Genomic DNA, 26815 nt, shown 5'->3' on the forward strand with positions numbered 1-26815 from the left:
AGTTAAAGAAACTCCACCATCCTTCCTACACCTTGAGGTGGCGCTGTAGCTGCTCAGGGAGGAGGTACCCAGGAAGCTAATCTCTATGTACGGCTCAGCCAATGAGGATGCAGCTCCAGCCCGTTGATGCTGATTGGCCCACAGTCATTCAGTTGTAAACTGGCATTATGAAATAAATGGCCATGAGGAAAAATCACCGTTATAAACTAAAAGCTGGCTTTTAAAAAATGACATTGCGAAATAAATAAAAAAAATGCTGGAATTACATAGAAATAGCCTCAACAATAATTTCAATTATTAGGTAAAAATGTTATTTGAAAATTGTTTTATTTTATAATGGAAAATGAAATATATTTCATAATAATGAGCTGAGAATTTAATATGCATTGAATCATTTCACAATTTCATTGTCACATTAAATCAGTATCTATTATTTAGTGATGTAGAGACTTATTTCATAATGTTTCATTTATTTATTTCATTTTGAACACTTTGGCGTTCCGTAAATACGTTTGTTGTTAAGTCTAACCAGCGTTTTAAGGTATGGCCTTTAAAAACATTTTATTGTGGAGGTTAGACCGGAAGTGTTTAAGCTTTAATGAACGTATCTGAAATAGACGTCGCAGATTGATGGCGTCAACGACCGTGAAGGACGAAGAAATAACTGCTGTAAAGGTACAATAACAACAGCTATATAGTGATTAAAGAAAAGCCCTTTAATGAAGACTGGTCTGTACTACATTTAATGGGAAGCAGAGGTAACTCACTGGATTTAGCAGATTTTAGTTGTAAAGATCATTTAATTTGGCAGCAATGATGCGATTTAATCCTAGGGGCGTTTATCTGCTCTACTGACGGGTCATTATTATATTCTGAGACAATACCTCGACAGTTCTCCTTGTTTATTCAAAACTGACTCTTTATGGACCAGAAATGTAACAACAAGTTATTCAGAATGGTCCAAAGAATGGTTTCCATCACCCGTAAAATGACTAAATTTAATGGAAAAATGTACTTCTAAAAACATAACTCAGATTAGATTTAATTACCTTAAATTTCCTATTCCACCCAAGCCGAAAGAGGTTCATTTCAAAATAACTATTTATCCTTGTGGTGATTTTCTGAATTCCAACTTTAATATTGGGGAGAATGAGTGTACTTTTTGCAATAAAGATATAGATTTTCTGATTGGGGAAGAATTAGATGTTTCCATTTTAGATGATGAGGTTAAATTTGGTTTTATAATGGATGCCTGTGTTTATTTTGGTCCAGTTTCTTTGTTCAGAAGATTAAATTTGCCAAAACTAAACCAAAGTTTAGTGCATTTCTTAATGATCTGGCTTTGTTGAGTCTTTGAAACTATGCAACCCACTGAAACCACAAAGTCTTCGAGACATTTTATTTTAATGTGGCCACAGCTGATTTTTGGTTTTTATTGTACTATATTCTGCTTTAATTTTACTCATGTGACTTTCAAGGCAGAAAACAAACAGCTTATTAACAGATCTGAAATGTTAACATTAAATATGGCTTCTGGGCCCATTAGCTTGATGTTTTCCTCCTTTCTATAAAGAAATCTGATTTAGTTTTAAGTTTAGCTTCATATAGTTGCTGTGGTGAATTATTAGCAAAGTGCTTATAAAGAGATCAGACGTTTGGACATTAGTTCTGATTATAAATAGAAAGGATTCATGATTTTCATCATTTCTACAAATAAAAATCTGGAAATGCACCTAGTATTTGGATTCAGGTTTTCATTTTAAACTGTAATGAATATGTAAATGAGTCAGTTTTAGACATTTAACAGAATCAAAGCACTCCATGCTGTAAAGATGCTCAGTGAGTCAAAAATGTGTGAAAATGTAAAAATTCCAGAGTTTAACTACATCCATCTTTTAAAAAATCATTTTATTTTATGATCTATTATTGTTTGAATAAAGTAAACTGATCATCAGTGTGAAAACATGAAGATCTGCGTAGACGATGAACTCCAGAGCCTTGTAAAAGTATTCAAACCCTTGAACTTTTCCACCTTTTGCCCCGTTCCAACCAGAGACTTGGTGCATACCTGTAAAATAGAGATGTTGACAATTTTTCCAAGTCAAGTTTCAAGTCTAAGCTCAACAACTGAAATAATAATTGTCATCCAGGTCACCTGTAACTCTGCATCGCAGCAGGTCAGGCGTCCAGAGCTGGACTGTTTGTCCTCAGGCTGTAATTATTACATAAACGTTTAATAATTATCTTGTAAAGTAAAAACTAAGTTAACAGCCGTTTCTCTCTCTCTTCATATTGTCCTCTCCTTCATGAGATGTTGTTCTAAATCTGGTTTGGAGGGTTTTCTTCTCCTCACTCTGAGCTGAACAGGTTTTAATAATATCAGGAAATTATTTTCTAAATCCACATTAAAACCTCAGTAACATTTATTTGGTTCCTAAATGATCTAATGACTTAATTCAGCGGTCAGTTGGAGAGACGTTCATGTGGTTATCATTATGAAGCTGCAGCTAACATGAGCAGGTTATTATGAACCATTAACATCCCATAATGATCAAGCTCATCCTGTCACAGTAAAACATGCAGCAGCTGCAGCCTGGAGCTCACAGACCGGGTCTTGTGTCAGTTCTTCTTCTGTGACCATCGTGTGGTTGTCACACAAGGAGATCCTCCTCACCAGTCTGCTGTCCACTGACCCCACCCTCCAGGACTCATACCTACACCTAATGGAACGCCATGGTGGAGCACGGTGGCGTGTAACCAGGGGGACACATTATTTCAGGAGAACCATGAGATTAATCCTGGTAATAAGCCTCGAGTCTCAGACCACGAGTCCAAGTCAAAGTTGAGTCTGAGTCTCCCATTAGTCACCTAACCACAGTCCAGATGTTCTGTTTCTGGCCTCAGATGTTTGCTAGAGAACATCAGAAAACAGCCAGCATCATGGAGACCAGGGAAGACAGCAGAAAGGTCAGGGAGAAAGTGGAGAAGTTGAAAGCAGAGTTAGGCTCAAAGACAATATCTTAAGCTTTGAACATCTCACTGAACTCTGTTCAATCCATTATCTGATAGTCACAAGAAGAAAGTTATTTATGGAAGAAAGTCAGAAGACGTCATGTTAGCAATTCATCACGAGCCATGTAGGAGACACAGCAAACGTGTGGAAGAAGGTGAGCTTATCAGAGCAGAGCTAAACAGAAGACTAACAAAGCACATACCCTGAACACACCACCCCCACAGTCAAACATGGTGGGAGCAGCATCATGCTGTGGGATCCGGGTCACAGTTCATGGGAAGACGGATGGAGCTAAATCCATGAAGAAAACCTGTTAGAGGCTGGAGAAGGTTGGAGAAGTCAGGTTTACAATAATAAGAAAAGAAAGTTCTGACCACCCCCCAAACACACACCTGAGGGACATTAAGTGACCAAAATTCATGTTGCATCTCCATAAAACCTGACTGCGAGTGGAGATGATCTCTGGTTTCTTTGTTTCCTTCAGGAGAGTCATGTTCTCACCAGTGAGAAGCTCCAGACGTCCCTTGGAATATTTCATGAAAAGCTCGTCCTTATTCAGAGGTGATTTTTGTGGTTTTGCTTTGTTTCTGAGGAACATGGTGGTTTTAGAAGGACAATAGATACAATGTGTTTTTAGGAAGATCTCATCTGCAGAACCTTTGTCTAAATCATACTTTCATCTTTACTTTGTCTGTTCACCATCCTTCTGCCCTTTAATCCTTTCTGCATAAAGATGATTACATTTAAACTGGATCAGAGTTTATCTGTTCTTTCTTTTTAGATGAAACGACTAAAGGAGCTACATCCATTAACATTTACTTTTCCTTCCCATAGAAAGTACTCCTGGATCAGTGCTTCTTTGTTCTCTTTGTGTCTCTGCTCTGTTCTCTCAAACCCCCAGTCGGTCGTGGCAGATGGCCGCTCACACTGAGCCTGGTTCTGGTTCTGCTGGAGGTTTCATCCTGTTAAAAGGGAGTTTTTCCTCTCCACTGTCGCTACATGCATGCTCAGTATGAGGGATTGCTGCAAAGTCAACACCAGTGACTGTCCACTGTCTCTACCTGCTCATCCAGGAGGAGTGAATGCTGCAAGTCACTGACTGGATGCAATCTGCTGGGTTTCCTTAGATAGAAAAACTTTTTATCCAATTTGAATAAATAACTGAATCTGACTGAACTGTTCAATGGTTACGATTAATTAGAATGTATGAACCTGACTGTTGTGAAGAACCTTGAGACAACATGTGTTGAATTGGTGCTATAGAAATAAACTGAATTGAATTGAAGTAAATAGAAAATTGTTTCATTTTGCATTTCTGATCTTTTTTACATTAATCTGTCAGTGGCGACCAACCTTTAGATCCTCCACGTGTCAATGGTGGAGGGATGTTAGTACCTTCATTATTAGAGCAGCTCCAAACACCTGAGAAAAGAGAAATCCCAGTGAATATTTGGTGGTCCAGCCTTGGTTCTTGGGGCGCATCCTGGCCCAGCCCAAACAAACATGAACTGGTTGGGCCACATCTCCATGTGGTGAAAAACAAGCTGACCTGAAAGGGGAGGCTCTGGATTTCCTGCTCCATGTCCAACCCTCATGTTTCTGAGATTTAACTCAGGATTAAAAGAACCAGATCCTGGATCCAAGGTTCATGTCAGGACAGAGCCTCCTGTCGGGTAATGTGTATCTGCTCTCAGTTCCCTGTCGCTCTGCAGGGTTTTAAAGGTTAACCACCTTCAGCAAACATTAACAGAAGCCCGCAGATCTTCTTGCAGATCTCTCTGGTTCTTTAGCTCCCTCTGATTACAGGAAGTAGTGCAGACATTTCAGCATTTTATAATCTATATTCAGATATGGATCAGGTCCATAATTTAAATTGTCTCAGTCCAGCAGAACTGAGGCTGTTAATCAGAGAGAACCATCCCAGAATAAGAACCACGACTGGATTAGCACACGGTAGGATCCTTTTTATCACCTTTACTTGACTGTGACTGTTGAACGTTAGTCCTGCAATCACTGGGATCATTCTCCTCAGGAATGATCCCAGTGATGACTGTCTGTATAAAAATATTCAAGTTTTTATACTGACAGATTCCAAGTCAGGTACACACATTAAAATTGGTCCTAACTATCAAATAGATTGAGTTTATTATTCAAATTGGATAAAAAGTTTTTCTATCTAAGGAAACCCAGCAGATTGCATCCAGTCAGTGACTTGCAGCATTCACTCCTCCTGGATGAGCATGTAGAGACAGTGGACAGTCACTGGTGTTGACTTTGCAGCAATCCCTCATACTGAGCATGCATGTAGCGACAGTGGAGAGGAAAAACTCCCTTTTAACAGGAAGAAACCTCCAGCAGAACCAGAACCAGGCTCAGTGTGAGCGGCCATCTGCCACGACCGACCGGGGGTTTGAGAGAACAGAGCAGGGACACAAAGAGAACAAAGAAGCACTGATCCAGGAGTACTTTCTATGGGAAGGAAAAGTAAATGTTAATGGATGTAGCTCCTTTAGTCGTTTCATCTAGAAAGAAAGAACAGATAAACTCTGATCCAGTTTTCAAGGTTAGAGTCTGAAAGAGAGAACATAGAGTTAGTTACAGTAGAAGCTCAGTCAGTAGCCATGTCTAGGAGAGAGAAAGGGTTAAACACTAAAAGACAGGACCATGTGGATCATCTGTAGAAGGTGAGCATTAAGTTGTTACCAGCAGAAGCTTGGATGATTCCCCTCTCCAGAAAGGTGTCACAGGTAGACACAGAGTCAGACCAGGTGTAGCTTCTAGGAAGAGAAAAGAGAGAGAATATAAAGTTAAAAGCTGAAATAACATCAAATAATGCAAAATTGGAGAGTAGTATGAGAATGTAGCGAAGAGGGTGAAAGTGGTCATTATGTCCTCCAGCAGCCTAAGCCTATAGCAGCATAACTACAGAGATAGCTCAGGATAAACTAAGCCACTCTAACTATAAGCTTTATCAAAAAGGAAAGTTTTAAGCCTAGCCTTAAAAGTAGACAGGGTGTCTGCCTCACGGACTAAAACTGGGAGCTGGTTCCACAGGAGAGGAGCCTGATAACTAAAGGATCTGCCTCCCATTCTACTTCTAGAGACTCTAGGAACCACCAGTAAACCTGCAGTCTGAGAACAAAGTGCTCTGTTAGGAACATATGGACCAATCAGATCTCTGATGTATGATGGAGCTAGATCATTAAGGGCTTTATATGTGAGGAGGAGAATTTTAAATTCTATTCTGGATTTAACAGGGAGCCAATGAAGGGAAGCTAAAATAGGAGAAATATGATCTCTCTTTTTAATTTTCATCAGAACTCTTGCTGCAGCATTTTGAATCAGCTGAAGGCTTTTAACTGCATTTTGTGGACATCCTGATAGTAAAGAATTACAATAGTCCAGCCTTGAAGTAACAAATGCATGGACTAGTTTTTCAGCGTCACTCCTAGACAGGATATTTCTAATATTGGCAATGTTCTGGAGATGAAAGAAGGAAATCCTAGAAACCTGTTTAATATGGGATTTAAATGACATGTCCTGGTCAAAAATAACTTTATTATCGGAGGTCAATTTAATACCATCCAGGTTAAGTGATTAACTAAGCAGTTTCTTTTTTAAAGACTCCGGTCCAAAGACGACAACTTCTGTCTTGTCTGAATTTAGAAGCAGAAAATTTAAAGTCATCCAAGTTTTTATATCTTCAAGACATGCTTGTAGTCTATCTAACTGGTTGGGCTCATCAGGATTTATGGATAAGTAAAGCTGAGTATTGGGTGTGGTGCTGGTGGTGTAGGGGTTGAGCACACGACCCATATATAGAGGCTACAGTCCTTGAAGTGGCCGCCCCAGGTCCGAGTCCCTGACCTGGAGACCTTTGTTGAATGTCTTCCCCTTTCTCTCCCTATTTCCTGTCTGCCTATTGTTGGAAAAATTGAAAAAATGAATGCCTCTAGTGATCAGCATAACAGTGAATCCCGTTATAAACAACATTTATTAGAGTCCCTTTGCATCTGTTCACTTTTTGCTGCATTATGACTGAAATGTGTGTTTTTGTCAGGATACCAGCAGGCTAACGTCGTGGTCCTGCCGACCAGCCTGGCTGATGACTTTGAGAGCTTCTGTTACAATAACCCGGCCCCCCTGCCTCTCCTGTACCGCAGCCAATCAGGAGAGACTTCCTGTGTTCCTGTGGCTAAAAATGCTGACATCAGGTATCATACAAACCATGAAAAACAAAATTAGGCTTTATTTCTTCTAATGCGTCTTTTCCCGTCAATATGTCAAACACAGAGCAAAAGACATCCAGGGCGTTCCCTGCTTCTTGCCCAACAACTGCTGAAGATAGACCCGTCTTCATGACCCCCCCACACACAGACACAGTAACCTGCAAGGATTAGTGGGGATAGGCGACGACCGGAAGGACGAATGGACTGAATTTTGTTACCGCTCTTCCAGTCAAAGCTCTTTACACTAGACACACATTCACCCAGGTGCAACGCGTACATATTCATACACCGATATGCAGATCAATAGATAGCTTGGGATGAAGTGCCTTGCTCAGGGGCACATTGACGTGCGGAAGGAGGCTGGAATAGACAACTAGTCTACCCTCTGATCCAGTCTACCTCCTGGGAATCTGAAAACATCTATCCATTCTCTGTACCCACTAATCCATGCAGAGGGGTGGGGTGGGGGCTGGTGCTTATCTCCAGCAGTCAGGGTCCATCCTGGACACGTCTCCTGTCCTTCACAGAGAGAACCCAGACAGAACCTACAGATGCACGGTTAGATGCAGCTCCACCGTGCTGCTCACCATGCAGCCCCCATAACAGCTTGATTTATCTTAAATCCCTTTTAAGACTCCCGTGAACTCTCCTGTGTCTACAGGACTGATATCGCTCAGTATTGTGTCTATGAGGAGGGTCGTCTGGTGAAGACCATCTCCAGTCTGCAGAGCTTCAGCAGCCAGTCTAGGTTGGTAATCAGAAGCAGGCCGACACATCTGCTGTTTACTGCTGTTTCCTGTGAACAGATGGTTTGTTTCTGCAGGACGGGATCAGAGCAGCACAGCCCGCTGGCAGACATGGTCACTTTCTATCTCGGCTGCAGCTTCGGCTTCGAGGGCAAACTGAAGGAAGCTGGAATCCCTGTCAGGAACGTGGAGCAAGGCAAGAACATCAGCATGTACAGGGTATGACACAGATTATTTCTTATCTTGTACAAGTAGTCCATGACAGCAGATCCATCAGATTGCTGCCCTGCAGCATCCGGGTGTGTGTTAACACTATGACAAGATGGAAAGACATCAGCAATGACCTTCGAGCAGCAGCTGTTGCTGCCCATCAACCTGGGAAGGGTTAGAAGGTCATCTCCAAACTATCTGAAGTCCATCTTCCTACAGAGAAGGTTATTTCCAGGAGGAAAACATCTCAGACAGCTGCCAGTCTTCCCAGAAGTGGACGTCCAGCAAATTCAGCCCAAGGTCAGAACATGAAGCTCATAGAAATGACCAAAAAGCCAAAGCCCATGACAGACTCTAATGTCCTCAGTTAGCAGATTAAAGGTTAAAGGTCATGACACGGAACCAGTACGGCTGTTTGGAAGAGTTGAAGGAGAAAGCTCTAAAAAACAAGATGGCAGCAGGACATAGGTTAGCAAAGCTGCATCTGGATGAAAGACAAGACTTCTAGGACAATGTCCTCTGGACAGATGAGACCAAATTGGAGATGTTTGGTGCTGATGGACAGAACCATGATGCAGGAAACCAAACACAGCAGATCAGTACAAACACCTACCATCTGTCAAGCATGAAGGTGGAGAGATGGTGATGTGGGCTTGTTCTGCAGCCTCATAACATGGACACCTTGCTGTCATTGAATGGACCATGATCTCCTCCGAATGTGAGTCCATCTGTTCAACAGCTGAAGCTTGTTCCAAATTGAGTCATCAGCAGAACAGTGATCCAAACACAGCAGCAGATGGCCTACTCAAAGTCCAGACCTCAACTTGATTGATATGCTGTGGTGGGACCTTCAAAGAGCTGAAGTTACCTCACTGAACTAAAGCAAGTTCCTCCAGAATGTTGTGAGAGACAGACCCACTGCTGAGAGTTCCTGCTGCTGCAGGTGTTGGATCATAGGGTGTACTTAGATTTTCTTCCTTAATGCATGATGCTATTCAGGTGGTGTGTGTTTCACAGACTGCAGTTGGATGTGTTCCCAGAGGAGTGTTCAGTTGCCCCCTGGTGGTCACCATGCGCCCAGTCCCAGCTGGGTTCCTGGATGCAGTGGTGGAGGTTACTCATCAGAACCCACTTGCACATGGAGCTCCTGTTCATGTAGGAGACCCAGGTACCCAAACACAACAAGCTGGACTCACTGGGACCTGAAAACATCTGGCTGCAGCTTATTAATGTTGATTTGTGTGCAGCTCTCCTGGGGATAAAGGAACTGTCCAAGCCGGACTATGGGGACCCAGTGGAGTTTCAGCCTGGTGATGTTCCTGTCTTCTGGGCCTGTGGAGTGACTTCTGTAGAGGCAATTCTCAGCAGCAGTGAGTGATGTGACTGACAAGCTACATATGTGGGGAGCCATCACATAATCATGACTGATGTTTGTTATGGATGTTTCAGAACCGGCCCTGGCATTCAGTCACTCGCCTGGCTGCATGTTCCTGACCGACATCCCAGACTCTCCTTCTCCGTCCAACAACATGAACCCAGATCTCAAGCTGACCCCACTCTGCTTCCAGGTGACCCAGAATCCATTACTGTACAGCCTGGTGTCCAAGGCAGCGGCGGGAAAGATCCGACAGCTGGAGCAGATCATCGGAGACGACCCAGGTAAACACTCAGTGGAAATCTGCACTCCTGATGAAATGGCAGATTGCTGGAACCCTCATAAAACATCTCAACATTTCCCACCTTAAATGTGACGTTATGCCAAACTTGTTAAACAGTTTGGTTCTTTCAGTCCAGAACACATCCTCCCATCAGATTCTGGATGTTTTCTTTAGAGGAACAGCTGCGTTATAACCCTTCTCCGTAGTCCAGACACATGGAGCATACATCAGATCGATGTCACATGTAGAACATAACCAGAACTGGTTGGAGATTCCTGCCCTTCCTTCAGTCTCCCTGACTGGTTTCTGTCTCGTTTTTTCCAGGACAAACGTCCAGTGTCTCTAAAGTCTTCGTTGTATCATGATCTGTGTAACACTGTGGATTTTCTTCTGGGCCTTTCCTTTTGATAGACACCTTTGTCCAGTGAGATTATTCTGATCCTTTGGAGCATCAAGAACATCTCAGTAGAGCAGCTGAATTTTATGTCAGACTAACTGGGTTCTCTGTAGCTGAAGGCAGGTGCTCTTTTAACATCAGTTTAAAGGTAGGTGACCACCTTGCTGCAGCTTTTTATTACTGATCTTCTGATAGATGTTCCTAAACAGCAGATGCGTGTGGAGAAATTGACCCAGCGGTACCAAAGTAAAGTGACGTTGGTGGTTAGCTGTGATGAATGTTCTTCCTACAGCAGCATCAGTGATAGGTTCTCCGTCTGTGTCTGCAGGTCAGAGAGGCATCAGAAATTTGTTTGCTCAGGATGAACTCCTGCGCTCCTGCCTGGCGCTCTCCCACGCCTCCTCCGTTGCCATAACAACCGGATTCCCCACACACTACATGCACAGGTATGCTGCACACCTGTCACGCTGTACGTGTCACGACGTACTGAGCCCACAGTGAGAGGATGTCACACAGCCGGTGCAGACTGCATGAGCAGAAGCAGGAGGAGCTGCAGCAGTGTGGTCCACACAGAAACCCTGACAGGATAAGATCTTCAGTTGCTGCACATTTATAGGGATAATGAACATTAAGCTGCTTTTGGTGCTGCTGTCTGCTCCTGCTCTGCAGACTGATTCCATGCCAGCTGGCACCTCTTTCTGTTTAAGCTTGCATTTGTCCTCAAGAGAAGTCCTCTGTGCATTCTGGTAGAGGTCCATAGAGGACCCGTTTACAGCTAGTCAAAGTTCTGATTATTAATGTCTGCATGGGAAGCCATGGAAACCTTAACAGGGTTTGGATCCAGAATAAACCCAGTAGCAGGTTCCTTCTAACAGTTATACTCATTTTAATTATAGTAATAAATATCAGCTCTTGATCGTTGCAGGATGTCAACAACTTGTTTTTAGTTTGAGATTTAAACACCTGAAAAACCTTCAGAGAGAGAAGCTTCTTGTCTCCATCTTCCATCTCCAACATCAGTCTGAAGAAGGTGTGTCTTGCTCCTCACTGTCAGCTGTGAGACATTTGAAGGGTTTCTTTCACGGTTAGCCCATTTCAGGTTACCCCACAGAACCTCAATGAGATTAAGATCTGGCCTTTGACTACGCCATTCCAGGACTTTCCATTTTTTAATTCCCAGCCAGTACTTGGTGGACTCCCTGGTCTGTTTTGGGTCATCATGTTGCAGGGTCCAGTTCTATTTCATGCTTGTTTTTTTAGAGGTGGTCTCATATTTCCCTCAAACACCCTCTGATGGGCAAGAGAGATAACGGTGGATTTTGTGATGGTGAGCTGACCAGGTCCTGTTGCAGCAGAACATCTCCAAATCATGACACTTCCACCTCTATGCTTCACAGCTGGAAGCTGTTTGGTTGGTCTAAATATGTTAACTCTTCTGTTTGCCAAGTAATTCATCTCATCTGTCCAAAGAACTTTATTCCAGATGTTCTGGTCTTTGTCCCCATTCTTTCTGGCCAACTTCAGTCTGTCCTTCATTTTTGTTCTTGGAGAGCAAAGGTTCAGACTCTTTAGAGACCTCTTTAACTCCCTGACCAGAGCCATGAGCTGTTCCAATCTTCTTATTTTATGATTATTTTAAAGGTCTTCTCGTTAGCTTTAAAGCTTATTTATATTACCTGAATGTTTCAGTATTAAGTATCCAAGTATTTAAATATGACAGAAAACACAAACTGACTTCTTCAAATGGCTGTATTCACTTACTATCCAACAACTAGGATCACCTCGGTAGGGGTGTGGCCTCAGGTGTCATCTCTGTTTTCTGTTTAGTCCTCCCGATGAGACTGATGGTCCACCTGGAGCCATCGCCATAGCAACCATGTTGCTGTCTCTAGGGAAACAGGTGACTTTGTTGACGGACAGCAGAGCGGTGGAGATGAATCGAGCTCTGGTGGAAGAAGCAGTGAGGACAGGTGAAGTTTTGTTTCCTTGACTGATCATCTATCCCACAGAGGCTGAATGTGACATTTACTCTGTGACTGTCCAGCAGGAGTCCTCAAAGCTGCCATCCCATTGGTCACCTTTGAAGACCGAGGCGCTGACTCTGCACTGCACTTCCTTTGTGCTCATGGAGACCCCAGCAAGCCCAGGTCAGATGATAAATGTGCCGACCCTGTGCAGACATCAAACACCTCAACACTGTCAGTCCTCACATCTCTGCCATGCTGACGCAGAATTAAACTCAGTTGACTCTAGAGTACTTTGGTATGTAGAGAAGTTCATGGCCCAAACCATCGTCCCTCCACCTCCGTGCTGACAGTTAGTATGAGGTGTTTGGTCTCCAGGCCTGTTTTTATTGAGTTTCTCGCTAATCCCAAAATTCCTTATTTGAATCAATAACTTGATGACGAAGATGATTTAAAGGGTGAAAATTAAATGTTCTCCTTTTTCATTGTCTGATGAGCTAACCCCTCCCTCCTACTTCCCCATGTCTAAAGGGATTGCTCAATCCAGCTCTCAATCCAACAGGTCCGGACTTCCCTAAACCTGAAAGATCTTACTAAGCAGGTTAACTGAAAGTTTTGTTTAAGCTGGTGTCGGGAAATGACTCACCTAGCCTCTGACAGCCTTCATCCAAAAGTCTCACCCTTCTTCAACTGGAGGTCCGGGCGACCAAGTAGCCTCTCACAGTCATCCACACCTTCAACAGTCACTTTTGTTCACAGCTGCTCATTCCCTAATTTTACAACTGGCTCTTGGTATATGGGTTAGGTTAATTTTAGTAGCTCAGCATGAGCCCCAAGGGTGCTGTTTTAACAAACTTGGCCAAGGCAACCTATAAAAACCTCCTAAAATATCTTAGAACCAGGCAACAAGACTTTTTACCACCAATGAAAAACCAAACAAATACGGTGACTCAAATAATTGAATGTCCACGAATTAACTAGAATTTTATCTGCTTTCTTTAATTAGTAACACTTTTGCAGGGGTCAGTAACAGCTTAAATTCAGCAACACAAAATAATTTCAATAATAGAAATGAATCAATCAACTCAACCTGTCTTTGAAGATGGAGGCTCATCCATGCACCTGATGGAGATGTTTCTTCTGGTAACAACGAGTGGTTTCTTGAAGGGAATACGACTTAATCTTCAGTTTTCTTCCTTTAAGTGGCAGGAACTGATGCTCCAGGCTTCGATGGTTAAACAGGATCTTTGTTGTTATATGTCTCAGAAGACAGTAGTTTCTAGAGGCTGAAGAGTTGAAGGAAACCCGGAGACATAAATGAGGTTGAATCAGGACTTCCAGAAGCCTGAAACTTAGAGCAATCAGCTGTTCACTGATCAAGTTCACTTCTGTTGTCTGGATAAAAAGGCTTTAGATGAAATCAGATTCTTAATTTTGAGGTACAGTCCTTCTAAGGCAAACGGGTTGATCCTCTTTTTTAATGCAGTTGATCAGTTGGGCTGTGTCTCTGTTCCTTTCCCATCTAAGCTTATTTTCTCCGTCAGAACTTGTTCGCTGGTCTTCTGCGAGGAAACAACCCCGTTTCTGCTCTCAGCATTGATTTTATAGCGCTTGATGCTTTCACCGGTCAGGCCCTTATTAGGTTTCTTAGTTATTGCGCAACCTATTCAGCTCAGCTTCTTGATTATTGCTCAATACTTTAGTCATGGTCATTGTGACCTACTGATTCTGCTTCTTAGCCTTGGAGATGCCAAAAATAGCCACGCTGGTCTGTAGTCGCATCCTCCCGTCGCTGTCAGCATGCAGCTGGCTCTCGTCACTCCTTGTCATCCTCCAGTTCTCTCCCTAATCTGCTCAGTTTTAAACTTTACACAGTATTACATGTTTCATTCTTCAGCTTTCAGCATTCACTTTAAAACACAATTACAAAACCATCACTTCATTCTTTTTATTCAAGCTTTACAAATGATTAATGTTATATTTCTTTCATATATAGCTGATTGAAAATGTCAAACCTTAATGTTTTTTCCTCTAATTCTCAGTTCTTAACCACATTTCAATCATACATCTTTTCACTTGTTAATCAAAGATTACTAATTTTATTCAATACATGTGAAAGAATATAAAATCATCATACATCATTTCTTTGGATATACTTGTTAATATTTTTGCAACAGATAAGACAGATAATATGTGGCTCCACACAGGCCTCTCCAGTCTCTCAGCTCCAGAATATAAGAACATGTTTGTTTCACTCCTCACTGCTTCAACTGTGTGTTTTAATCATTATTGCATGGATTACACATAAGGATATAAGGATATTTATTGTAACTTTTATGAAGTTAACTGTGAGCAGTTACTAAATGTTGCATGGATTACATGGAAAGATCTCACCTTATTTTGACACCTTGTTCTGTTGCTTCTTACCAGATTTGACCACCTGGTGGCAATAGAACGTAGCGGTCGGGCTCAGGATGGAAACTATTACAACATGAGAGGAGTGAACATCAAACATTTGGTGGATCCAATAGATGACCTCTTCATTGCTGCTCAGTCTATTCCTGGAGTTACAACCACAGGTGAATAAGGATGTGTAACTCTGACAGAAGTACTGTTCCCAGTTGGTTCTCAGCTGGTTCCCACTACAGTGAGCAGAGCTGTAACTGCTGCAGCAGTGAAGACGCTGCAGGATGATTGCTGTGACAGCAGAGGGAGCTGTGAACCTGTAGTCCAGCTGGAAACTGGTATTACTGCAGGTGTTTGTTTCTGCTGCTGAACTCAAGCTGCTCAGTAAGATTTACTGATAATATGATGATGCACTGTCTCAGTTGAATATGATAAACATGGCTGGAGTGCTGATTGGATAGTTGAATCAAGAGCTCAGGAAACGTTTCATGTATCAGGAGGTGCTTTGGTTGAACTATTAGAACATGAGCACGGAGTGGTGCGGAAAGTTGTAAGTAACGTTCTCTGGATGTGATCTGTGTGTCCCTGCAGGAATCGGGGATGGTGGGAACGAGTTGGGAATGGGTAAAGTGAAGGAGAAGGTGAAGAGCCTGATGCCTAAAGGAGATCTGATAGCCTGTGATGTTGCTGCTGACTCTGCGGTTACTGCAGGTAAGGATGCTCTGAGAAGGAGCAGAGATCCTTTGAACATGGCTGAAGGACAGCAGGAACATTCACCTTCATGTATTCTGGGTGAAGATATGGAGTCCTGAAGTGAAAGTGTGTCAGAAAGAGGAACCTTTAGGAGGAGGGAATGATTCAGTCTGTTGTGTCTCAGTGATGCAAAACTTTACTGAAGGAAAGATTCAGTTGAACTAACATTCATCTTTCTAATACCAGAGACAGCTTTCTAATTCCATTATATCCTGCCCTGTCCATCCATCCTTCATTTCCATTCAATTCAGTTTATTTATACAGCGCCAATTCACAACATATCGTCTCAGGTTACTTCACAAAGTCAATTCAATCGAATCATACAGATTTCAAGTCAGACATTCCAGTTAATCCTAACCATTAAACAGTTCAGTCAGATTCAGTTATTTATTCAAATTGGATAAAATGTTTTTCTATCTAAGGAAACCCAGCAGATTGCATCCAGTCAGTGACTTGCAGCATTCACTCCTCCTGGATGAGCATGTAGAGACAGTGGACAGTCACTGGTGTTGACTTTGCAGCAATCCCTCATACTGAGCATGCATGTAGCGACAGTGGAGAGGAAAAACTCCCTTTTAACAGGAAGAAACCTCCAGCAGAACCAGAACCAGGCTCAGTGTGAGCGGCCATCTGCCACGACCGACTGGAGGTTTGAGAGAACAGAGCAGAGACACAAAGAGAACAAAGAAGCACTGATCCAGGAGTACTTTCTATGGGAAGGAAAGGTAAATGTTAATGGATGTAGCTCCTTTAGTCGTTTCATCTAGAAAGAAAGAACAGATAAACTCTGAGCCAGTTTTCAAGGTTAGAGTCTGAAAGAGAGCACATAGAGTTAGTTACAGTAGAAGCTCAGTCAGTAGCCATGTCTAGGAGAGAGAAAGGGTTAAACACTAAAAGACAGGACCATGTGGATCATCTGTAGAAGGTGAGCATTAAGTTGTTACCAGCAGAAGCTTGGATGATTCCCCTCTCCAGAAAGGTGTCACAGGTAGACACAGAGTCAGACCAGGTGTAGCTTCTAGGAAGAGAAAAGAGAGAACAAAGTTAAAAGCTGAAATAACAGCAAATAATGCAAAATTGGAGAGTAGTATGAGAATGTAGCGAAGAGAGTGAAAGTGGTCATTATGTCCTCCAGCAGCCTAAGCCTATAGCAGCATAACTACAGAGATAACTCAGGATAAACTAAGCCACTCTAACTATAAGCTTTATCAAAAAAGAAAGTTTTAAGCCTAGCCTTAAAGGTAGTGTAGGGATTATGATTATTGATTAATTAATATTTATAAAAAATCATAATTAAAGATCATAATTCAGGAAGATGTCTATGAAGATCAAACCAGTAGTTTTATGGACAAAATGTGTAATTTGGGTTAAATGGAAAGAAATCCTCCTGTCGTGTTGATGTCTCGATCGCAGCGATCAGCTGATAAACTATTAGGCCACGCCCCTTTAGCCACAACCAGTTGATCGCCCCAAATCTTGATAAAGGGTCATAAACTCTGAGGCGGGAACCCAGTGGAAAATCTCCAGTAATAAAACTGGAACAAAGAGAGGTCGGACGAGGCCCAGACCGCAGTTGCTGGGAATGAAAAACTTTTTAAAGTCCAACTTCTAACTTCTGGCTGATTCGAGATCAGCGGGACAAACATGAACCACGCAGCAGCAAATCAAAACACAGCTCAGCATAAAATACTTCCATCAGTATTGCAACAAGTTAATACCTGAGATGAACTACAGGTGATCCTACATCACCTTAACTGCCTCATCCTGACCAGACTTCTAGAGTGTATTCACACCAGGAAAGTCCTTTGGTCCGCTTGTTTGGACCGGACCAAAAACGAACTTTATTTTTTTCATTTGGTGCGGTTTGTTTTCACATTGTACTTTTTGCAAGTGAACTATTACTGGTAAACAAAGCCACGTGGGTGACGATCATGGCTCCCATTGGACAGAAATGATGGGGGCGGGACAGAGCACAGACCCGGAAATGGAGGAAAACATCTGTAGACGTTCAGCTCCTCTGTTCTGCATATTTATGCCGTTATTACAGCTGCAATATTATTGTGAGGCTGAAGAGCAGCTCATTAAACACAGACTTTGAGACGTTTCATTTATAATGTTGGAACAGCGTTGGAGAACGCGTGCTGAACGCTGACGTTCTCTACGTGCTGAACGCTGACGTTCTCTACGTGCTGAACGCTGACGTTCTCTACGTGCTGAACGCAGACGTTCTCTACGTGATGAACGCAGACGTTCTCTACGTGCTGAACGCTGACGTTCTCTACGTGATGAAGGCAGACGTTCTCTACGTGCTGAACGCAGACGTTCTCTACGTGATGAACGCAGACGTTCTCTACGTGATGAACGCAGACGTTCTCTACGTGCTGAACGCAGACGTTCTCTACGTGATGAACGCAGACGTTCTCTACGTGATGCACGCAGACGTTCTCTACGTGCTGAACGCTGACGTTCTCTACGTGCTGAACGCTGACGTTCTCTACGTGATGAACGCAGACGTTCTCTACGTGATGAACGCAGACGTTCTCTACGTGATGAACTCAGACGTTCTCTACGTGCTGAACGCAGACGTTCTCTACGTGATGAACGCAGACGTTCTCTACGTGCTGAACGCTGACGTTCTCTACGTGATGAACGCAGACGTTCTCTACGTGATGAACGCAGACGTTCTCTACGTGATGAACGCAGACGTTCTCTACGTGATGAACGCAGACGTTCTCTACGTGATGAACGCAGGCGTTGTCTACGTGCTGAACGCTGACGTTCTCTACGTGATGAACGCAGACGTTCTCTACGTGCTGAACGCAGACGTTCTCTACGTGATGAACGCAGACGTTCTCTACGTGATGAACGCAGACGTTCTCTACGTGATGAACGCAGACGTTCTCTACGTGCTGAACGCTGACGTTCTCTACGTGATGAACGCAGACGTTCTCTACGTGCTGAACGCAGACGTTCTCTACGTGCTGAACGCCGACGTTCTCTACGTGCTGAACGCAGACGTTCTCTACGTGCTGAACGCCGACGTTCTCTACGTGCTGAACGCCGACGTTCTCTACGTGATGAACGCCGACGTTCTCTACGTGATGAACGCCGACGTTCTCTACGTGATGAACGCAGACGTTCTCTACGTGCTGAACGCAGACGTTCTCTACGTGATGAACGCAGACGTTCTCTACGTGCTGAACGCAGACGTTCTCTACGTGCTGAACGCCGACGTTCTCTACGTGCTGAACGCAGACGTTCTCTACGTGCTGAACGCAGACGTTCTCTACGTGCTGAACGCTGACGTTCTCTACGTGCTGAACGCAGACGTTCTCTACGTGATGAACGCCGACGTTCTCTACGTGCTGAACGCCGACGTTCTCTACGTGCTGAACGCCGACGTTCTCTACGTGCTGAACGCAGACGTTCTCTACGTGCTGAACGCAGACGTTCTCTACGTGATGAACGCCGACGTTCTCTACATGCTGAACGCCGACGTTCTCTACGTGATGAACGCCGACGTTCTCTACGTGCAACAAGCTGGTAGCGTTGCTAAGCAACACACAGCTATCAAGTAGGATTACCTTACAACACACACCTTTGCTACCGGCTACGGTGGCTTTTTAGGTCCAAAGAGACGTACGCTTTTTCTAGTTGGTTCGGATCGGGGCCGGTTTGTATTCAGACCATAAGCGAACCGCACCAGAGTCCGTTTGGAAGTGGACCGAGACCACCTGAAAAAGTCGGTCTCGGTCCGGTTGTTTGGTCCGGAGGGAATTGAACTCTGGTCCATTTAAAGCAGATCAAAAGTGGCAAGTGTGAATACACCCCTAAATGTACCTTTCCAATTTAATATAAAAAGAACGAAATTACGCTGATGTTGATTTCTTCTCTCCACCGGTTGGGTCAGGTTTGAAGAAAAACGGTAAACTTCTCATCCGTCCAGGAGGGGAAAATATGAAGAAACGTTTAGTCGACTGAATCAACAAGGAGGAATGGATCGATTTCTAATAAAAAAGGGACACAAAACAGATGGACAGAGCCACAGTGTTGTAAAGAACACAGACGATAACGATTCAGAGGATGAAGAACATGAAGAACATGAAATTCAACACGAAGATGACGCAGGAGAGGGGACGAGCAGCCAGGTGCACATCCACAATAAAAAGCGAAAAGTACGTAGAATACAAGACGAGCACAGAACATTTCAGGACAAATGGACAGACAAATTTTTATTTGTTCTTCACGGCAAGAATCCACTATGTTTAATATGCAAACTAACCCGTTCTGGTTTCAAACGAAGTAACTTAGAGCCGCATTTCAATACCACGCATCAAAAATTGAATGAAAGTTATCCACCTGGCAGCAAACTCAAAAAGAGAAAAATAACAGCTTACCGAATCGCTTCAGGAACAACAAAACCTCCACAGGACAACTTCTACAGCAGAACGTTTAACAGAGGCCTCTTTTGAGATTGCATGGATTTTGGCAAGAGCTAAAAAGCCATTCTCGGACTCTGAGATAGCGAAAGACTGCTTATTAGCCTTAGCAGAAATAATGTTTGCAGACTTTGACAACAAGGATGCAATTCTGAAACAAATAAAAGCATTACAACTGTCTGATTCAACAATAATGAGACGGATGGAGGATATTGGACGAGACAACCGTGACCAGCTGCTGACTGACCTGCGTGCAGCGCTGGATGAAAGCAGGGATATCACCGATGATGCGCTGCTGTGTGTTTGGGTCAGGTTCCCCAAAGAAAACACCTTTAAGGAGGAAATGTTGGGCTTGCTTCTCCTTCTTGGCCAAACCAGAGGTGAAGATGTTCTGAATGCACTCTTGATTTTTTTTCAACAAAATCATCTCAGCTGGTCCAAACTTTCAAGTGTTTGTACTGATGGTGCCCCAAGCATGCGAGGCAAAGAAAAGGATCTTGTTGGCCTCATGAATAAAAGAGATGACATGCCTAAATTCCTCAGTCTTCATTGTATTATCCATCAACAGGCCCTTGTATCAAAGCTCCGAAATAATGACTTTGAAAATGTAATGCAAACTGTTGTGCCTGTGGTAAACTATGTTGTTTCAAGAGCACGAAACCACAGGCAGTTCAGACAGTTAATAGAAGACTATAACACAGAGTACAGCGATTTAGTGATGCACAGAGAAGTACGGTGGCTGTCTGTGGAAAGGTGCTTCAGCGGTTTCTCAGCCTCCTTCCTGAAATTTCCACCTTCTTGGACAGTAAAGGGAAACACCAGCCTGAGTTAAAAGACCCACATTGGATCATACAGCTGGCCTTTCTAACAGATATTACCAGTCACCTGAACTCTCTCAACCTGCAGCTCCAAGGAAGAGACAAGCTGCCAAGTGACATGATGAGAGCAATCGGGGCATTCCAGAACAAAATAACTGCTTTGTGGATACCTGACAAAGACCTCACCCACTTGCCAAGACTGAAAGAAAAAAACACAACTGATCCTACTCTGCAGCAGCACTTCAGCTACAGTGGCTTTGTTGAAGTTTTGAAGGAGTTAAGTGGGGAGTTTGAATCTAGATTCAGTGATGTGAATCAACATAAGGGACTTTTTTATTTAATTGAAAATCCCTTTCATGTGGATGTATCTTCTCTTGCTCCAACCATCACACAGCTTCTCTTGAAAGTGAAATAATTGACCTGCAAACAAATGACATTCTCCAAGCTGAACTCAGAGCAGGTGTTGGCCACTTCTGGAGCTTGGTTTCTGAAGAAGACTTTCCCACCTTAAAACCACTTGCACAGAAGGCGATGTCCTTCTTTGTGAGCACATACACATGAGTCAACATTTTCAACCATGAACATTATCAAGAAGAAACAGACTGACCAATGCTCACCTTGAATGCCTCACTATAATCGCAACAACAAGCTACAAATACAACGTTAAGAAGGTAAAGACATGCATGCCAGCTTCCGCTCTTCCCTGTATTAAGGTAAATAAACACACTTTAATAATTAAAGTGTGTTCTGTTTCGATCTTAATGGAACATGTTGGGATTCATTTTCAATTAAAGTTTAATTGAAACTGTATTGACTGTGTTCTGGGAGGAGCTCGGAGTAGAGCCACTGCTCCTCCACATCAAGAGGAGCCAGTTGAGGTGGCTTGGACATCTGTGTATGATGCCTCCTGGACGCCTTCCTCGGGAGGTGTTCCAGGCACGTCCCACCGGGAGGAGGCCCAGGGGACGGCCAGGACACGCTGGTGGGACTATGTCTCTCGGCTGGCCTGGGAACGCCTTGGGCTTCCCCTGGAGGAGCTGGAGGAGGTGTCTGGAGAGAGGGACGTCTGGGTATTCACTGTCCCTGCGACCCGGTCCCGGATGAAGCGGAAGACGACAAGTACGTATAACAGTGAAAATGTATCCTATACTGCCTGATAATTTTACCTATTTTGAGCATACACTCACTGCCCACTTTATTAGGTACACCTGTCCAACTGTTAACGCAAATTTCTAATCAGCCAATCACATGCCAGAAACTCAATGCATTTAGGCATGTAGACATGGTCAAGATTTGCTGCAGTTCAAACCGAGCATCAGAACGGGGAAGAAAGGTGATTTAAGTGACTTTGAACGTAGCATGGTTGTTGGTGCCAGACGGGCTGGTCTGAGTATTTCAGAAACTGTTGATCTACTGGGATTTTCCATCTCTAGGGTTTACAGAGAATGGTCCGAAAAAGAGAAAATATCCAGTGAGTGGCAGTTCTGTGGGCCTAATGCCTTGTTGATGGCAGAGGTCAGAGGAGAATGGAAATATTGTTATGTCTTTACACTCAATGCCATATGTCAGCACAAGGTCCAGAGAATGAAGACAAAGGTGGTGTTGGAGTTGTTCCCCAGAAACTCCTGCGTGCTCGTTTGTTTTGGTAAAGCTAAATAACACAGAGTCTGCACAGTTTCTTTTACCCCGACCAGAGGAGAGATGTTCCAGTTGAGTCACCAGAACACTACTGACTTTTCCTCCCCACAACAGGGTTTTTATTCAAAAGCAAGGCGTGTACAATTACAAAGAAAAAACACATTTTTAGCTGAGTGTCAGTTGAACTCTTACACCTGGCATTCAGCTGTCTGTTCGACCCTCACAACATTCCTGTTATTCTACTTTTGGCTGTTATTTTCAGACATGTACAGAAATATCTTCACTGGTGCCGGCTGACCACAGCCATGTCAGACACACACACACACACACACACCTGCTTTGAGCAATCCACTAAGTTACACAGTATATTTCATTTCACACATTATTAAACCTAACTTGAGCTTAGCAATGCAGACCCTATTAAGTATTTTAAATATTTTCCAACATTTCCTCCTTTTGAAGTCTCAATTAAGTGGGTAGGTTTGTTAATGTTTTAATCAAAGCCAATTGAGTCTAAGATAGCATTAAACGCTATATTTAGGCTATCACTTTCAGCGTCTACATGAATGTTAAAATCCCCCACTATAATAACTTTATCTGTATTTAACACTAAATCAGATAAAAGGTCAGGGCCTGGTGGACAGTACAAAACTACAAACAGAAGTGGTTTTAGTGCTTTGCAATTTGGATGAGGAAAACTAAGTAATTGTGCAGCAAACTAACGATATTGTAGAGGACCGCACTGGGTTAACTCGGTGAATTTCGACGGTCAGACGCGTGCTTCAAATACTCTCCAGGCTGCTTCTTGTATGTTGCAACCATCAATTTATTCCACTTTAACTGCCATACTTCTCTTTACAGGACTGACACATACTGACCAGTCTAAACCATACAACGGTGCCAACAATACAACGAGGTCATGTCACGGTCAACAGAAATTACGACCACCACCGGCGCACCCACTTACTCATACATACGAAAACCAGCGCGCCAGTATGGCTCCCATTCATACCTTAGTGACAGTCACGCCCACCTCGACATACCCACCACCCCAGTGTCAAAGCCATGTGCTCCTGCCACATCAATAATTACTTATTTCAATCATATGGCTCTTACACTAAGGATTAAATATTCAAAAGAGTTGTAGCTATTGATTGGTCTGGGACTAATCAATAAATCCGACTGAAAGATGGTTGCTACTTCTCCTCCTCGTCCAGTATATCGAGGAATGTGAAAATTTAAATAATTAGTAGGAGTTGACTCATTTATAGTAACATAATCCTCTTGCTGCAGCCAGGTTTCTGTGAGGCTAAATAAATCAATCTGATTGTCACAAATCAGGTCACTAACTAGCAAAGTCTTTGAAGAGAGAGATCTTATGTTCAGTAAGCCACATTTAATTGTTTTATTTTTCTGTTCAGTCGAAGTTGTTAATTTCTATGAGATTTTCATGATTTCCTCCTTTTATTATTTTTTAATCTATTCAATTTTGGCCGTGGGCGAGACACTGTCTTAATAAGGTAATGGGTGGGTAGCAGTACAGAAGCTGCAGAGAGGAGTGTTAAACTATGACCCTGCTTCCTGGTCTGAACCCTGGGTTGTCAGAGTTTTGGAGAACTAATAAATTTGGCCAGATTCCTAGAAAGAAGAGCTGCTCCATCCAAAGTGGGATGTGGAGTTGCCCTCGGTGGCTCCGCGCTGGCTAAGGGGCCTCGGCTATCTGCTGGTTTTTCAACAGCGTGGAGCTGGGGCTCCAATTCAGACCCCTGCCTCCAAAGCAACAAAAATGCTACATTTATTGCATGTACCATTATCACTAAAGGATTGGAATTTCATCCATCATGGATGGATGGATGCATGGGATGGATCAGTCTTTAACTGCTTTTAGTCATTTTCTCAGGATAACTTTCTAGGTCTTTTCAAAATTAAAGGAAACCTCAGCTGTTCTGGACCAAACAAACATATTTTCTTTATTTTTAATGCATTAATGGGTCGATCACGTGTCCAACCCACTGCAGGGGTTTCTAACTGGGGAGGATATGCTGTGGCCTGTGGGCTCTACCTGCTCCACACCTGCCCCTCTCACCAGCGCTACCTGAGGAAAGGACTGGGACTGGAGCCTCTGGCCTCCAACCAGCAGCTGCAGGACTGGAGGAGCAACCTGCCATCTGTCCAGAAGGTAGAACAAACACTTCTCAGAATAATCTGGCTGGAAATTGGATTTTTATGATTCCAGATTCATAAACTCTACTCATACACTACTCAAAAAGCAAAATATCCCCACATAAACTGACTGAGTCTGTTTCTGCAAACCTCCGATTCACCAGGATGACAGAGAAACAAAAACATGTAACAGTTTCTGCAAATAATTGCTCTGTGTGTTCCAGGAGGAGGTCTTCCTGAAAACACTTGTGCGTTTTGGAATACGAAGTGGGAAAACTGGGAACCTTGCCATGGAGGTGGACGGTTTGACCTTTCACCCGACTCATTCTGACATGATCAGCAGACTCCTGGAGATGACGCTGGGCTCCACAACACAGAACCCACCTGACTGTTAGCATTCCTTAAATCGAAATCACTCCACCTTGTTTCTGGCTGTTAAAGCTGATTTTAGGTGAAAAGTGTCAAAGCAGCAGAAGATGAAAGGAGAGTGGTGCTAGGGATGCTGCCTCGGCTACCTTGCAGCTCTCACTTCCTTCCTGTTGGCTTCTATTGCCTGCAGGATGAAGGAGTAGCGAACGGCTCTGGAAGTGGAAAACGTATAATATTCAGAGTTTATTAGCTATGAGCAAACAGAATAAAAGTGAATCTTTATGTTTTTTCTGTTATCAGTATATAAACTAACTTTGACTCAGTTCAGCAAAATCTAATTACTCCTCTGTAAAGATGTTTAAAATAAATACAGGTCCTTCTCAAAATATTAGCATATTGTGATAAAGTTCATTATTTTCCATAATGTCATGATGAAAATTTAACATTCATATATTTTAGATTCATTGCACACTAACTGAAATATTTCAGGTCTTTTATTGTCTTAATACGGATGATTTTGGCATACAGCTCATGAAAACCCAAAATTCATATCTCACAAAATTAGCATATCATTAAAAGGGTCTCTAAACGAGCTATGAACCTAATCATCTGAATCAACGAGTTAACTCTAAACACCTGCAAAAGATTCCTGAGGCCTTTAAAACTCCCAGCCTGGTTCATCACTCAAAACCCCAATCATGGGTAAGACTGCCGACCTGACTGCTGTCCAGAAGGCCACTATTGACACCCTCAAGCAAGAGGGTAAGACACAGAAAGAAATTTCCGAACGAATAGGCTGTTCCCAGAGTGCTGTATCAAGGCACCTCAGTGGGAAGTCTGTGGGAAGGAAAAAGTGTGGCAGAAAACGCTGCACAACGAGAAGAGGTGACCGGACCCTGAGGAAGATTGTGGAGAAGGGCCGATTCCAGACCTTGGGGGACCAGCGGAAGCAGTGGACTGAGTCTGGAGTAGAAACATCCAGAGCCACCGTGCACAGGCGTGTGCAGGAAATGGGCTACAGGTGCCGCATTCCCCAGGTCAAGCCACTTTTGAACAAGAAACAGCGGCAGAAGCGCCTGACCTGGGCTACAGAGAAGCAGCACTGGACTGTTGCTCAGTGGTCCAAAGTACTTTTTTGGGATGAAAGCAAATTCTGCATGTCATTCGGAAATCAAGGTGCCAAAGTCTGGAGGAAGACTGGGGAGAAGGAAATGCCAAAATGCCAGAAGTCCAGTGTCAAGTACCCACAGTCAGTGATGGTCTGGGGTGCCGTGTCAGCTGCTGGTGTTGGTCCACTGTGTTTTATCAAGGGCAGGGTCAATGCAGCTAGCTATCAGGAGATTTTGGAGCACTTCATGCTTCCATCTGCTGAAAAGCTTTATGGAGATGAAGATTTCATTTTTCAGCACGACCTGGCACCTGCTCACAGTGCCAAAACCACTGGTAAATGGTTTACTGACCATGGTATCACTGTGCTCAATTGGCCTGCCAACTCTCCTGACCTGAACCCCATAGAGAATCTGTGGGATATTGTGAAGAGAACGTTGAGAGACTCAAGACCCAACACTCTGGATGAGCTAAAGGCCGCTATCGAAGCATCCTGGACCTCCATAAGACCTCAGCAGTGCCACAGGCTGATTGCCTCCATGCCACGCCGCATTGAAGCAGTCATTTCTGCAAAAGGATTCCCGACCAAGTATTGAGTGCATAACTGTACATGATTATTTGAAGGTTGACGTTTTTTGTATTAAAAACACTTTTCTTTTATTGGTCGGATGAAATATGCTAATTTTGTGAGATAGGAATTTTGGGTTTTCATGAGCTGTATGCCAAAATCATCCGTATTAAGACAATAAAAGACCTGAAATATTTCAGTTAGTGTGCAATGAATCTAAAATATATGAATGTTAAATTTTCATCATGACATTATGGAAAATAATGAACTTTATCACAATATGCTAATATTTTGAGAAGGACCTGTACTGTTACTTCTCAGAATGAAACAAATCCAT

General features: G+C 43.2%; 1 protein-coding gene and 1 long non-coding RNA gene across 7 annotated transcripts; one reads left to right on the forward strand and one right to left on the reverse strand.

Annotated features, from left to right (window-relative positions):
- Positions 1-591: 591 nt before the first annotated feature.
- Positions 592-25194, forward strand: dglucy (D-glutamate cyclase). 5 transcript variants are annotated; one of them, XM_047345281.1, is made up of 14 exons: positions 592-675; positions 3498-3574; positions 7074-7227; positions 7904-8207; positions 9216-9366; positions 9446-9568; positions 9648-9857; positions 10582-10699; positions 12081-12223; positions 12301-12400; positions 14648-14796; positions 15215-15334; positions 24290-24450; positions 24659-25194. In XM_047345281.1, exons 2-14 carry the CDS (start codon positions 3505-3507, stop codon positions 24827-24829), a joined length of 1974 nt encoding a protein of 657 aa, XP_047201237.1. In that variant the 5' UTR covers positions 592-675; positions 3498-3504; the 3' UTR covers positions 24830-25194. The 5 variants fall into 5 exon arrangements, with proteins under 5 accessions (XP_047201237.1, XP_047201238.1, XP_047201239.1 ...); XM_047345282.1 differs by lacking the exon at positions 592-675 and adding an exon at positions 719-758; XM_047345283.1 differs by lacking the exon at positions 592-675 and having other exon boundaries at positions 3469-3574; positions 7904-7990; positions 8066-8207; positions 12298-12400.
- Positions 1892-4541, reverse strand: LOC124855426. Of its 2 annotated transcripts, none has more exons than XR_007035078.1 (3): positions 4409-4541; positions 3406-3600; positions 1892-3333 (listed from the first exon to the last, which is right to left on the reverse strand). It is a non-coding gene; the product is annotated as an uncharacterized LOC124855426 (long non-coding RNA). The 2 variants fall into 2 exon arrangements; XR_007035077.1 differs by lacking the exon at positions 4409-4541 and having other exon boundaries at positions 1892-2068; positions 2156-3333; positions 3406-3547.
- Positions 25195-26815: the final 1621 nt, after the last annotated feature.

The sequence above is a fragment of the Girardinichthys multiradiatus genome, chromosome 19 (genome assembly GCF_021462225.1).
Source record: "Girardinichthys multiradiatus isolate DD_20200921_A chromosome 19, DD_fGirMul_XY1, whole genome shotgun sequence".
Taxonomy (NCBI): Eukaryota; Metazoa; Chordata; class Actinopteri; order Cyprinodontiformes; family Goodeidae; genus Girardinichthys; species Girardinichthys multiradiatus.